This window comes from Betta splendens, chromosome 4 (assembly GCF_900634795.4).
Source record: "Betta splendens chromosome 4, fBetSpl5.4, whole genome shotgun sequence".
In the NCBI taxonomy this organism is placed as follows: domain Eukaryota; kingdom Metazoa; phylum Chordata; class Actinopteri; order Anabantiformes; family Osphronemidae; genus Betta; species Betta splendens.
The window spans coordinates 29,537,007-29,549,546 of NC_040884.2; the positions used below are offsets into that span (position 1 = coordinate 29,537,007).

The window sequence follows — 12,540 nt, forward strand, 5'->3', positions numbered from 1 at the left end:
GGTGTAGATGTAGGACAGCCCAGTGGAGGGGTGCCCTCCCTACGTGCCCACCTGCCTCTCTTACTGCAGTCTGCTGTACCATGTGGAGCCCCAGATGTAGCCGGCAGAATGATCCCCACTCATACACTCATGAAAGTGTCCATCTGGCCCCACATACACACATTAAGCCCCGGAACCACACAGGCGCCGGGACACTGGGAAGCTCCTGCAATCCTGTTGTGGCATTTTCCAGATACGGCCGCGCTGAGATGCCGCTGAACGCCTTCCACTCCGTCCAGGGCAAGGCCCGATCTGCGGAGGCACACAGCTGAGAGTCACTTGGCTGTGACTGAGAGGTGAAATGTAAGGGAGCGAGCAGGATAAGCCTGCAGAGCTCGCTGCTAGCAGAGCAGAGCGGAGTGAGGAGGATCGTTTTACATTAGCTGTGCCTTGGGCACATGCAGATAACAACAGAGATCCTGGCTAGCACAAGAGGCACCAGCACCACTTCCCCGCATCACAGCTGGCAATGTTTATACGATCTAAATAAAAGACTACTTTTTTGTTTCAAGGTTTTCTTTGGAGATCTGGAAAATATTTCATGTATTTTTCTTTGACTAAAACACACATAGACCTGAGAATCATTCAATATAAACAGCAGCGAGGAGTTTGCCTCACTTTGTGTTTGTTTTCAAATAAAAAAAACACAGTTGTTCATGAAACTTTAATTTGAAAACGATAATAAAATTCTAACATTAACTATTACAAGAAAGTTTCACAGACATTTACAGGCTTGTTTATTCACAGTACATTCATGCATTAAAGAGGAACTGTTGTTGTACAGAGTCACAAATGGCCCTCAATGCCATCATCATCGACAGCTGCCATTCAAGGTGCAGTCACAATTTGACAGGTGTGTGACCAAGAGGCCTTACGTAGCAAGGAGTCTAGCAAAAGATGAAGACTGCTGCATTATGGGACAGTTCGAATAAAAGTCAGAAGACTTTGGAAAAAAAAGTTGTTCACTTTAATTGAGAAAAACATAAAACCTGAGTCCACATGAAGCCGGTGTCGCTGATAACCTTAACTGTGCCATTTCCAAAGTTTAGCTGCCATGAGCAACTACTGAATCATTACACAGCTGGAAAACATCAGCTTCTCACGATTGTCCGCAATGTGAACCTGCTGTCTGACACCAAAGATACAGTATGTGCACTAGGACATTGAACAGTATCTTTTTTAATGCATGAATATTATACAGTCACACGTAGTCACCCTTTTAGATTTAAAGATAATTGACATGATAGTGATATAACAAGAGCTTCTTACAGTTTGCTGTTAATGGCTTAAGATCTAGTGTTGTACCGAGACGCTTCACGCTCATTTCTGAGGCAGCAGTGGGACAGACGGCGCTCTCACCCTCGTCCTCGTCACCACTTCACAGGCTATTCAATTAGCAGGAGAAGCATGGGAGATAGAACCATAATGGAGCTGATGAGATGCGCAAGGACAGGTGACACTAATCAGAGCGGCGCCCCATTGTCTCTGTGTGGGCATCATTAAGGAAAGACAGTGATTTTAGGCTTTTTTTCCCCCACTCGGAGCCTGAACACTCATGGAAGCTGCGTGTGCTCTCCTCCCCATCATCAATTTGCAATACACGCGTATATATCCACTGAATAAAGTGAGAGTGTGAGGGTTCCACATAGGGGAAAACAAGAATATCTGACACTTCGAAAATAGGTTTTAAAGTGTAAGATTTCATAAATGCCATGCTGATAAACGGAAACTGTGATATCTTTAATGGCTGTTAGGCACGTCTAATACCCAAAGGCTTTGCTCTCACACAGTAATCTGTAAACCCCTCCCGTTAATAGTTCAGGAAAGCCTACAGGGTAAGACATGCAGATTTGAACTCACTCTCTTTCCTCTCTCCAATGGGTGAGTCCGCTGCTGGAGCGCGACCAGCCTCTGCTGAAAGGGACCCACACCGGTACCAGCAGCTCCGGCCCGACGCACCCTCCTCCGAACCGCGGTGCCGGACAGTGAAGGAGCTCCGCTCAGCCTGCTGGTACTGAACGCCGATGTAGCTCCACGCACATCTGAGGAAAAAAACACAGGCAGAGGACGGCCGTTGAGGGGGAGCCGACGGCTTTATCCCACATTATTCTGAGTCCAACTAGCCATTGTCACACTTGGACTCATCCAAGTATCATATCCTAATCTCATTATTGACTCCAAGGTCTTAGACATGATGTGACCACACAGGCCACTAATGAAAATTTTAATCTCCCATTAAGTCTTATTTTGATTTCCCGTTAGAGTGTAACAACATTTTGGAGGAAACAAAATGAGGTGTTTAGTTCAATGTCCATGTGGATGGATTTGTTGGGTGTTCTAGTTATATTTCCAACCAGTTGTACAGTAGTTTTTGATCTGCACCAGGTTCTTACTGTACATTGCAAGGTGCCTTGGGCTACGCACTGTAAACTACTACACAAACTGCATGGGACTGAATTGTACAAATCCGATTATTTGATCTCTTTGTGTCTCTGTTCTGAAAAGAAAAAGGATCTGGCTCTGCAGCAGCTTCCAGTTGAAGGCCAGCGCAACAAGACTGACTGAACAGCATCAAAACCAAAACAGTCAACTGAGAGGAGCTAAAGTGTGTTTTACAGCAGTTTTTATTAGTACTGTACGATATTATTCAGCAATAAAATCAGCGAGAAAAAAACTTTCAACAAAAACTTTCAACAATGACAATGATCGTTGCCTCACGGCTTTCGGTAGCTGTATAACATGGGCATCACCTTGGAACAGATTTCTACTGACTATTATTCTATTGTTCATTCTCCTCAGATCTTTGGTCGCCATCAGCGCTGAGTAAAACACCTGCCACTTAAGCTGCTATAATGTTCGCAGTGAACCCCTAACTTTGTCTGAATGCTATCTACCAGCTGAATAGGTAGCGCGCTGTGGGTCTTTAGAGCCTTTCTGCTGAAAATAGCCACATTCTGCAGGTAGAAACAATGCTTATGAGAGTGGTGGGATCAAAGTCTAAAGCTGTGAGGAGAGAAACACAGCGAGCTGAATGATGCTAAAGCTCCACAAGGCTGAGGGGAACATGGGCTTGTCACCAGAAGTGACGCCTTTCACAGTATGCGGAGTCAGATCATCTGAAGTTGATGGAGGAACGCGGAGCCGTTTCAAAATGCTACTTGTTGCCCTCACATTAAATGTTTAGCACTTTTACTGCAGATTAATGGCTGCAGATGCGAATTGTTACTAGTCTGTGTGTTCAAAAAGATCTTCAGGGTCTGAGAAGCAATGAGGGACATACAGTACATTTAGTTCCAAAACATCTACAGGGCCATCAGGGTTTTACATGTTGGACTTTGGTGCAGCTTATGTAATAATTTGACTGCATAAATACAGGTGACCCTTCATTTGGGTGCATTCGTATCCCATAGGTTTGTTACCCTGAGGTGTGTGCGACTGATGGAGGAGCTAATCATGACAGCTTGACTCGGAGCTGCTTGGACAGACTCACACCGTATCATTTCCTACAATCAGCAGCCACTTAATATCAAGACACACACCTTTGGCCACTGCCTAGCAACCTGACACAGGCCTGTAGAAATCAGGACCCATGCTCATTATTTCCACCTGCGTGTTTCTAACTGTAACGGCTAATGTGAGTGCCGAGCCTTTGAATTCAACAGTTTAATGAGTTTAGGAGCCGTTTGGTACAAAGTCAGGCGCCGGACGGCAGAAGAAATAAAACCCTCCTTTCCAGCAAATTGACTGAATGCATAACCTGAGTCCACTTAGTAATTGTCTGCCGAGGCAAATCAATGCCTCAGCTCAGAAGTGAAGCATTCTGCTTGTTTACAACATCTATCATTTGTTCTTATCAAGTGTGATCAGAGCAATTTTCCCTCCCTTAATATAGGTTTGATGGGACAAAGAAAAGCTCAATTCTCACAGAATTGGAAAACACATTTCTCGTGCTTTGCGGTAACTAAACTGTCAGCAGATAAGGGACTCCATAGTATCAGCTTGTCGGTAATTCATTGTACAATTGTGCGGCTGCTGTTTTGCTTTTGAAGCGGCTTGGAAATATGGTTTGAGGTTCTTGCTCGGATGTCACAGCCTGTGCTTTGTCCAAACGCTGGCGCAGAGCTGGATGCAGAACATGTACAAGCTTTTCTTTGTCCGCTAATTCGCTTAGCGCTGCATTCGTACCCTTGTGTGTACTTCTATCAGCAAAAAAAAAATAGGGGCGACGGGCTCCTTGTCCTAAGGCAGCTCTGCAAACTGCTGTAGACAGTAGCGTGAGGTGAGAGAGCAGTGTAGGCCACTTTGTATCATGTCAGCGCTCGCAGTTAGACGCCATCTCCACAGTGTCCCCTGTCACCAATCACATCCTTTTAAACCACCCAGGGAGCTCAACACCCCCTCACACACACGCAGACACACACACACACACACACGCACACACACAAACACACACACACACACACACACACACACACACACACACACACACACACACACACACACACACACACACACACACACACACACACACACTCACTTATCTGTCAATGCCGCTTAAATAATGTAATTAATGACTTAATTAACATTTCCATAATCTATTTTAATAAATCTAACACGGCATAATGAGAGTTTCTAACCTCCAGGCAGTGGCATATAAAAATTCACAGCGCGGAGCTGCATGGTCAGGGCACTGTCTCAGCACCGTGGCTCTCGTCATGACAGTAAAGAAAGGAGAGGGCGCATATTGTGTGACAGCCTTCTGAAGGGGAGCCCAGGCCTGGCAAATGTCATGTGACTCTTGGGAATGCGTTGGACAGCGGAGGCGCGGCGCGAGGAGCACGGGAGAACACAAAGATTATTTTACAGGTTCAAAGTCATAAAGAGAAGCCAAAGTGGGACTCACCTAGATGGAAATGAATCTACTGAAGTTTCGGACAATACCTGTTATGTTATTTAGCAGCTTCTGACGCTCAGACCTGAATTAGCTGCAGCGCCCTTTCATTTACTGATGAACCTCTACCTTCAGTTTCCTCTTTAGTGTCAACTAGAAGTGGTGTTTTTTTACAGTCCATCAGTAGTGTGTGTGTCTGTGTGTGTGTGTGTGTTTCTGTGTGCGTGTGTTCATGCTAATAATGAATACACATGTCAACCAGTGTGACTCCCTGGACACAGAGGCTTTGCAGATGAGCCACTTGTTTGTATGATCAGGCCACTTAACTCCACACTGCGGTGGAGTTAAGTTGTGCTTATCAGCTGTTGCTGACTTATCAACTGTTGCTGCCACGTCTTCAGATTTCATAGGTTCCAGAAGATTTTTTGAAGTAAATGGAAGTAGTGTCTTTACTGTATATGATGTTATGAGACAGGAAACAAACACAAAATGAACGTCTTCAACTCAGAATAGACAGAATGACAGAACAGCCCTGAAGAGACTAATCTTTATATAAAACATTTAATTGCTTTCCAGCTGACTACATGTGTATTTAAAGTGTTGTATCCATAGCAACTGACTACAGGTAAAAGAGACACAGAGGCTCAGTCACTGGGGCCATTTAACAGGCATCATAGCATGTTAACATTTCATCAAGAGTCAGTGTAAACGATCACATTGGCGCTCAACATGGGTCCAGAACAGTAGAAGGTCATCGTGAACTGTTTATCCTTGTCTTAAAGCCATGTCCCGGCCACTAACAGGGTGTGCGGTGGGTGACAGACAAGGGGGTTGCTCCTTCCAAGGACTTCCACCCCGAGGCTGAGAAGTGACTGAGATGTGCTCTGACAGGGGGCAGCAGGAGGCTGGCACATCCCAGACAGCACAAGCACCATGGGGCAAGGGTCTGTGAGGCCCACCAGAATTAATAAGGGCACCCACCAAACCCTTCCCACTGTACCATTAATAATGGAAGCATCAGTTGACAGCAAACCTGTTTACCGTAGCAGAATACCTCCAGTGTCACGGACTGTGTGTTAAGCTGACAGACACGTGTGGAGTATAATGACGGGTTGTCTCTCCAGTAACACTCACATGTGAGGAGCCGCCTCAGCTTTGTTCAATTAGCATCAAAATAACAAATACGGAGCGGATGATTTTAAAGGCATTAAGAAAATTGTTTGTATTTGAACAAGCTCGACGTGAACAGGGGAATTTATCAATGAGCAAATACCTGCAGCTGACATGTGCCAGGAACGCAGCGTCTCAGAAGCTGCTGAATCTGCTGTAAACAAACCAATTTCCTGTCATGAAATTACAGCTCATTATGAACGTGGAACAAGGCTACAACCAGATAATGACGCAGAGGTGCATTACTAGTGCAGCCATATTTATTAATTACCAGTTCACTAGCCACATTCCTTGCAAAGGCAGTTAATGTGGGGGGGAGTTACAAGCCTTGTTGAGTTAATTACAAACAGCCTTGTTTTTGTTCAGACAAATACTGGAGGAAGGAGACATGTAGAACACAAAGTTTTAATTTGGCTACTGGCACCAAAAGCTGTTTGGGGTGATTGGATGGTTACATCATTTTACTACCGCAAATGCATCATTTAAAACACATTTTATTAAGCAGGGGAACCTGCTCATCTGAATCCCAACATTCAGTTGATCGAGGTCAGTGAGTAAGTCAGATTCAAAACGTGGCTTCATTTGTAAAAATTACATTTTTTTCTCGCCCCAAACATAATTAGAAGTAATTTTCAGTAACATGTGTAGTGCTCTAGGCAGGTACACATTACATAATCTGTATTTGTAATCTGACTACAGTATTGCCATATGTTGCTTTCTAATCATAGAGTAGATATTGTTTATGCCAGGAATCTAATGCATTATTTACAAGTTAGATGTTAATAAAAACAGACTGTTCATTTACTAATGGTTTACAGAACCGCAGGCATCAGTCCAATTAGCAATATCAAAATGGGAAAGAAGACTAAATGAAAACAACAGGGGTGGAGGGTGTCGGGGGTCAGACAACAACATGTTTTCAGAGACGATTATTTGGGTGACATGGACGGTCACTGGCATCTTGTTTACTAGCTCAGATGAAATTGAAAAGTTGCTTGAAAATTATGTAATGTTTGCATCTGGCAGGTGAAAACACAGTAGAGAGACACACATTAAGGCAACCTGCAGTATAATATGTACAAACACAGGGCTGATGGACACAGAGCATTAAGTGGCAACACCTACTTGATTAACAGGAACTCCATCAAAAGGCCAAAAGTGGCTGCAGCCACTTTAAAGGTGGTGGGTGGAGGTGGATCGGTGAAGACGGTCATCATGCAGTGAACGGCGTAAGGCACCAGACACAGCAGAACCAGGACAGTGATCAGAACGAGCCACGTCCGCCACTGCAAGGCAAGCGACAGCCACGGAGATCTCCTCTGGAGCTGGTACTGAGGAGAGAAGAACACACAAGACTGAGTCTAACAGTCGTATCCACCCACCCATCGGCCTGAAGCTCGATTCATGCTTCTGTGCTGCATCAAATGCAAATGCTAATGGAGGGGTGTTGGTGGAGGTGCTGGACCAGTCACCAGTGCTTGTGTTTGGTTCAACCGCAATGAGAAGGCACATTTGCGAGCAGCTGGAGCAGGCCATGCTGTGAGGCCTGCTCCAGCATGGTGGGTATGCTTTAATGGGCTTTTATTTTTAGCGCTAATCAGGAACTGTTAACATGCTGACATGCTGAACTTAGATGGCAACCATATGTAGTAATCATTACATCTGCTCAGCTTCAACATATTACAATTATTAAGGTTGTTGTAGACGTGTTTGACAAAGTGAGAAAAATAAAACAAACGATCCAGGAAGTCCGACCTGAGCTGCACACCAGAGAATCAGGTCTTATGATGATTAGGCAAACATTTTATCTTCTGCCACGTTCTGTTTTTTTTTTTTTTTTTAACCTCAGCCCTGATCATTACCAGACGAACCCTGTTCGAATGAAAGTGAAGAACGTGTTTTTCAAACGGGGCTATTGTCAGTCTGGATGCCGCCTTAATGTGCTAATGAGACAGAATGGCCATTGATTGTGGGTCGCTTCAGTCATTAGGCTTGACATCAGCACTAATGTCTGGCCGAGATGGTTTTTGTTAACCTTCAACCTCGCAGCGAGTGATGTATCTGCCCTGCTGATATCATTTTCAGTTGACATGAAGCAGGCAGCAGCAAGTGCTAGCAAAAAAGCTGATAAATGTAATTAGTATAAATAATAATGTGAATAAAATGCTGACTTCACTAGGTTATTTTTATGTCTTTAGAACAAGTGTGAAGCAGCTGTAGAGGGCAAATTACTGAGTTAAAATACAATATTTGACCTTTGACCTCTGAGTCTGTCCACATACAAAAGCTTTTGGAATTAGCGGTAAATGCAGATGCATGTTGACGTATTGCTTTAAATATATCAGCTCATTTCTTTCCTTCTTTCCTTTTAGAAAACCTTGGCTCCTCAGTAACTCAAAAACACTTCACTAACACAAAAAAAAAATAAAAACACTAAAGAAAAAACACATTCACACGCACTGACCCACACCTAAAAACATCGACGCACGCCTGCAGTCATCAAACAGCGCCTTTAATCCCGGCCAAATATCGCCTCGCTCTGGCAACAAACCAAATGACTCGAACAGTGTTTGATTAGTGTCTGGAATTCATCTGCAAATGCACACTCGCTTTGTCCCCTTTCATGGCCGCTATTCATTAATTAGATTCTTTGTGCAACTGAGCTATCCTCAATGTTTAAGGTTACATCAGGCCCCAGTAAGTGGCTGCCTGATAACAGAATGCATCCATCTTCATTACTCAGCCCTTTCTGTCCGGGCTTGCTCCTCCACCAGTGAGCTATGTCAGGAGGGTGATACGCGTTCAGACCTCAACTTTTTCCTCCTTTGATTTTTTAGCCGCTGTTATTAAATTACGAGCTTGTGGTTGACTTTCGCCTTTGGCGTGCTTTCTGGTGAGGTCTCTGCCTGGAGATGAAACGGTGGCGGAGTCAGATCAAAAGGTATCACATTTTTCTGTTTTTTAAATGACAAATTATTTTTCTTAGTGATTTTTTGTCAGATAAACAATACAGGTAAAAAAATTTTAGGCCATGTTACATCCTGCTCTGTTTTTCTTTAGCTTAAACAAACTCTAATTTCATCTATGGCAATAAATGTTCTGACAAATGAATTAAAGAATCCATACATAAATATAAAGCTATACTTTCTTTTATTGGATTTTTTGTGCAGTGCAACCCTGGTCCTACTAGTAAAAGGGCTTTTAGAGACAGAACAAATAAGCTTAACAACCTTATTCCACCTTTTTGCCAAAGGAAAGCCCAGACATTCAGGTAAATGTCTTGACAAACCAAAACCCATGTTTTCAATCTTAGAGAAAATATGAATAAACTCAGCTCCCAAGGTAACAACAGAGCAAATGTGTTGCCACACAGCGAAGGCTTTCCTTTGTTATTTAGGGAATGGAACCTGATAACACGGGCTTTTAAGAGGGGACTAAATGTGGTGGTCAGTCCTTAAGGTTTGGGAGGCTGAAAGCAATTGAACACATTTTGGTGACAATCCTGAAAAGGGTACGGTTAAATGAAGCTGTTAGCGTCACATCCATCAGCAGGACCACAGCTTTTAGTCATTTCAAGGCCGGGCCAGTTTGATTTGGGTTAAAAGCAGCTCTATATGTTTATTGTGCCACCCCTGCTAAATGAATTATCTGTGTAGAGGGGAGCAAAGTACTCGTAAGGGGACAGGCCTGTTTCTTCTGCAGCGGCGGTTTTAGCGTTTTGGAGCCTGTCTCTCAGATGAAAGTGAAAAGATGAAGGTTAATCTCGTCCTTAAATGGACCATAATTAAAGACACATTATATGAGAGTATGTATCATATGCTTTAAACGTTTACTTGCTACTTCACCCCAAATTACATTTGCTCAAATTTGAAAATAACATAGTTTTCCAAATGCTACAGTAGATTGAGGAGTGAGCTAAAGCTTAAAAAGTCAACAATCCATACATTAAACACTAGTAAAAAACATCACAGTGTATTAATTACATCCTCATGTTTTATGACTATGACCTTTAAACACTATACCCATCAATCAATGCAAAACGGAGGCAGCCCATTGGGAATATTTAGATCCACAGATTCTGAAAGTAGGGCGCTGTTTTTCCAAACACAATCATTATTAATAGCTGGACAGTCAGCCCAAATACAGTTTCTGCATATTTTACACATTAGTAACTCTACCACTGCCACATACACATTGTCCAGCGGGGACATAATTAAGTGTAGCTACAGTACATCATAGCAAGCAGGACAACGCAACAACTGCAATATCATCCTCATAAAACAATAGTCAGGTATATTTAACCTGATGCTTAATAATGATATTATTCTAACGTTCTAAAATATGCTCAGAAATAAATCAAAGTCCTAAGTCACAACTTAACTTGAAATAGAGGTGAGAAAACATCCCACTGCCAGCATCTACGGGCTACAGATCGCTTCACCAGCTAAAATGAAGGGCGATGACATTTTGTCTAGAGCTGACATTTAAATGTTTTTATTTTGATGAACCCCTGATTTTACCGTTTGTCGGAAATAACGGCAACGCCCACGGCATCGCTGGGAAAACTGCGGCGCAAGGTGAAGCCGTGATTACTCCCATTGTTGAGTGAGCCTTAGCTAACACTCAGCTCCCCTTTCACCCGTCAACACGTTGTGACATTAGCGCTCCTGTCGTGCATTGGCCGCATTAGCGCGTTGAACATGTGAAGCGCCGCCGCCCGAGCCACATATTTCAGGGACTTGAGCTCACACCTGTGGATGCACAGCTCTGCATTTGTTTTCCCGAACCGGCTCAGCACTCAGTAACCTTTAACTGGCCATTATTGGTGTATCGACAAACTTTACGCAGATCTCCTAATTGCAGGTAGAAAACAATTTAAGTGTGCGACTTGGAAACGCCAGGCAGCTCCTGAGACCGACTCCTTGTGCGCGAGGCGCTTGTTTTCTAACAACAGGGCTGAAAGCTCTACTTAGCGCAACCAGACTAGAAAGTCTATTAACTTATTGAGATTAAAAGCCTGATGCCTTCCCTCGCCCCCCCTCCCCTCCGCGCTCCCCTCCCCCCACGGCCAGCACCACACCTCCAAAGGAGAAAGGTGATTGATGAGATCCATCAGGCAGCTTGGAATCTCTGCTCTCATTAGACTCCTTATGCATCTGAGCTGCATCAACACACACTGGGGGGAGCGGGGGAGGAGGAGGGGGAGAGGGAGCGAGGCATTGTCCATCCTCTGACTTTTTAGAAGTTAAATACTCACTCTGAAATATTTAGCTTGTACATTAATCTCCAGAAAATTAATTTGCCATTACTTCTACCTCAGAAAAAAGGAGCCGTTTTTTAAATAGGGAAGTGTGGTTTCCACTCCCTGCTCTTCATGCTCCACAAGCTTTTCACTCTTTTGACTCGCTCATGGGACCGCTTGGAAAATTAATGTCCCTCAGGGAGGCTGTTTGGACAATCAGGGTGGATCTTATCATCGACCGCTGAGACTCCCTCTTGACGAGGGCTTGTTGGAGTGCCAAAAGGAAGCCGGCGAGTGTTACATATGCATAACACTAACGCAGACGTCCTCATTCACATTAATGCCAGGGCGCCTATTATTATCTACTAATTGCCGATGGATGGTGGCATCGCTTTAACATGTTGCCCATTGTTCTGCTGGAAACCAAGTGGGGTCCATTTTTTGCAGATAAATAACCTCATTGCACCTAAGACTATAAGAAAGAGAAACAAAATCAATGTCCTCGTTGGAGACAATTCTGTTTGTATTGCTGCTGTTTTAATGATGCCTACACTGATTCAGTATCAGGTTAAAGAGACCACACTGTTGAATGCATAAAATACACAGCATCCTGGTATTATTGTGTCTCTGGAGGTACAGTCAGGCAAGAACATACGCGTAAGTATGTTTACTCCATTACTTATGCATGATCATGACTGACTCTGGTACTTTCATTCAAGATCATTATTCCACCTGGCTGTGATCACCTGGTGAATCTGAGCGGCCTTTTGGCATTTAGTTTCGACCTTGGTGCTGTTCACATGGTACATTATAATGGATGTGGTTATAAAATGCATATTTAAAGGCTTTTTATGACGAGGGTGTCAGCAGAAGACCCCAGAGTTAATCTCAGCCTAATTAGCTACCTGCCGTAGCCACACCTGATAAAACCAGCCAGAGCGTTGTCGCCGGCTTGAGAAGCTGCCAGGTAGAAATGAGACCATAGCTTTGTCTACCACCACGTGTGTTTCAGTCCATAAGAATTTCAAGAATTCCTCTCTGTTGCCATTCCTGTATGTCACACATGTGCTGCGTGAGAACAGAAAAGCTTGACACACGCACCAACGGCAAGTTGGCAGATGGTCAATTGTGTCTTCATGGCTCCTTGTGGAAAAAGCGTAAGGTGGTGTGAGAGGATGTGTATGGGTGTGTGTGTGTG

At 43.8% G+C, this 12,540-nt stretch overlaps 1 protein-coding gene across 1 annotated transcript in view; it reads right to left on the reverse strand.

The window, feature by feature from the left end:
* Positions 1 to 688: 688 nt before the first annotated feature.
* LOC114854608 (uncharacterized) overlaps positions 689 to 12,540 on the reverse strand; it is a 48,366-nt gene continuing 36,514 nt past the window's right edge. The window contains exons 4-5 of the mRNA XM_029149183.3: positions 7,226 to 7,431; positions 689 to 2,081 (exon numbers count right to left, since the gene is read on the reverse strand). Of these exons, the coding sequence (XP_029005016.1) occupies positions 1,868 to 2,081; positions 7,226 to 7,431 (420 nt within the window). The 3' untranslated portion in view covers positions 689 to 1,867. The remainder of the gene's footprint in view (positions 2,082 to 7,225; positions 7,432 to 12,540) is intronic.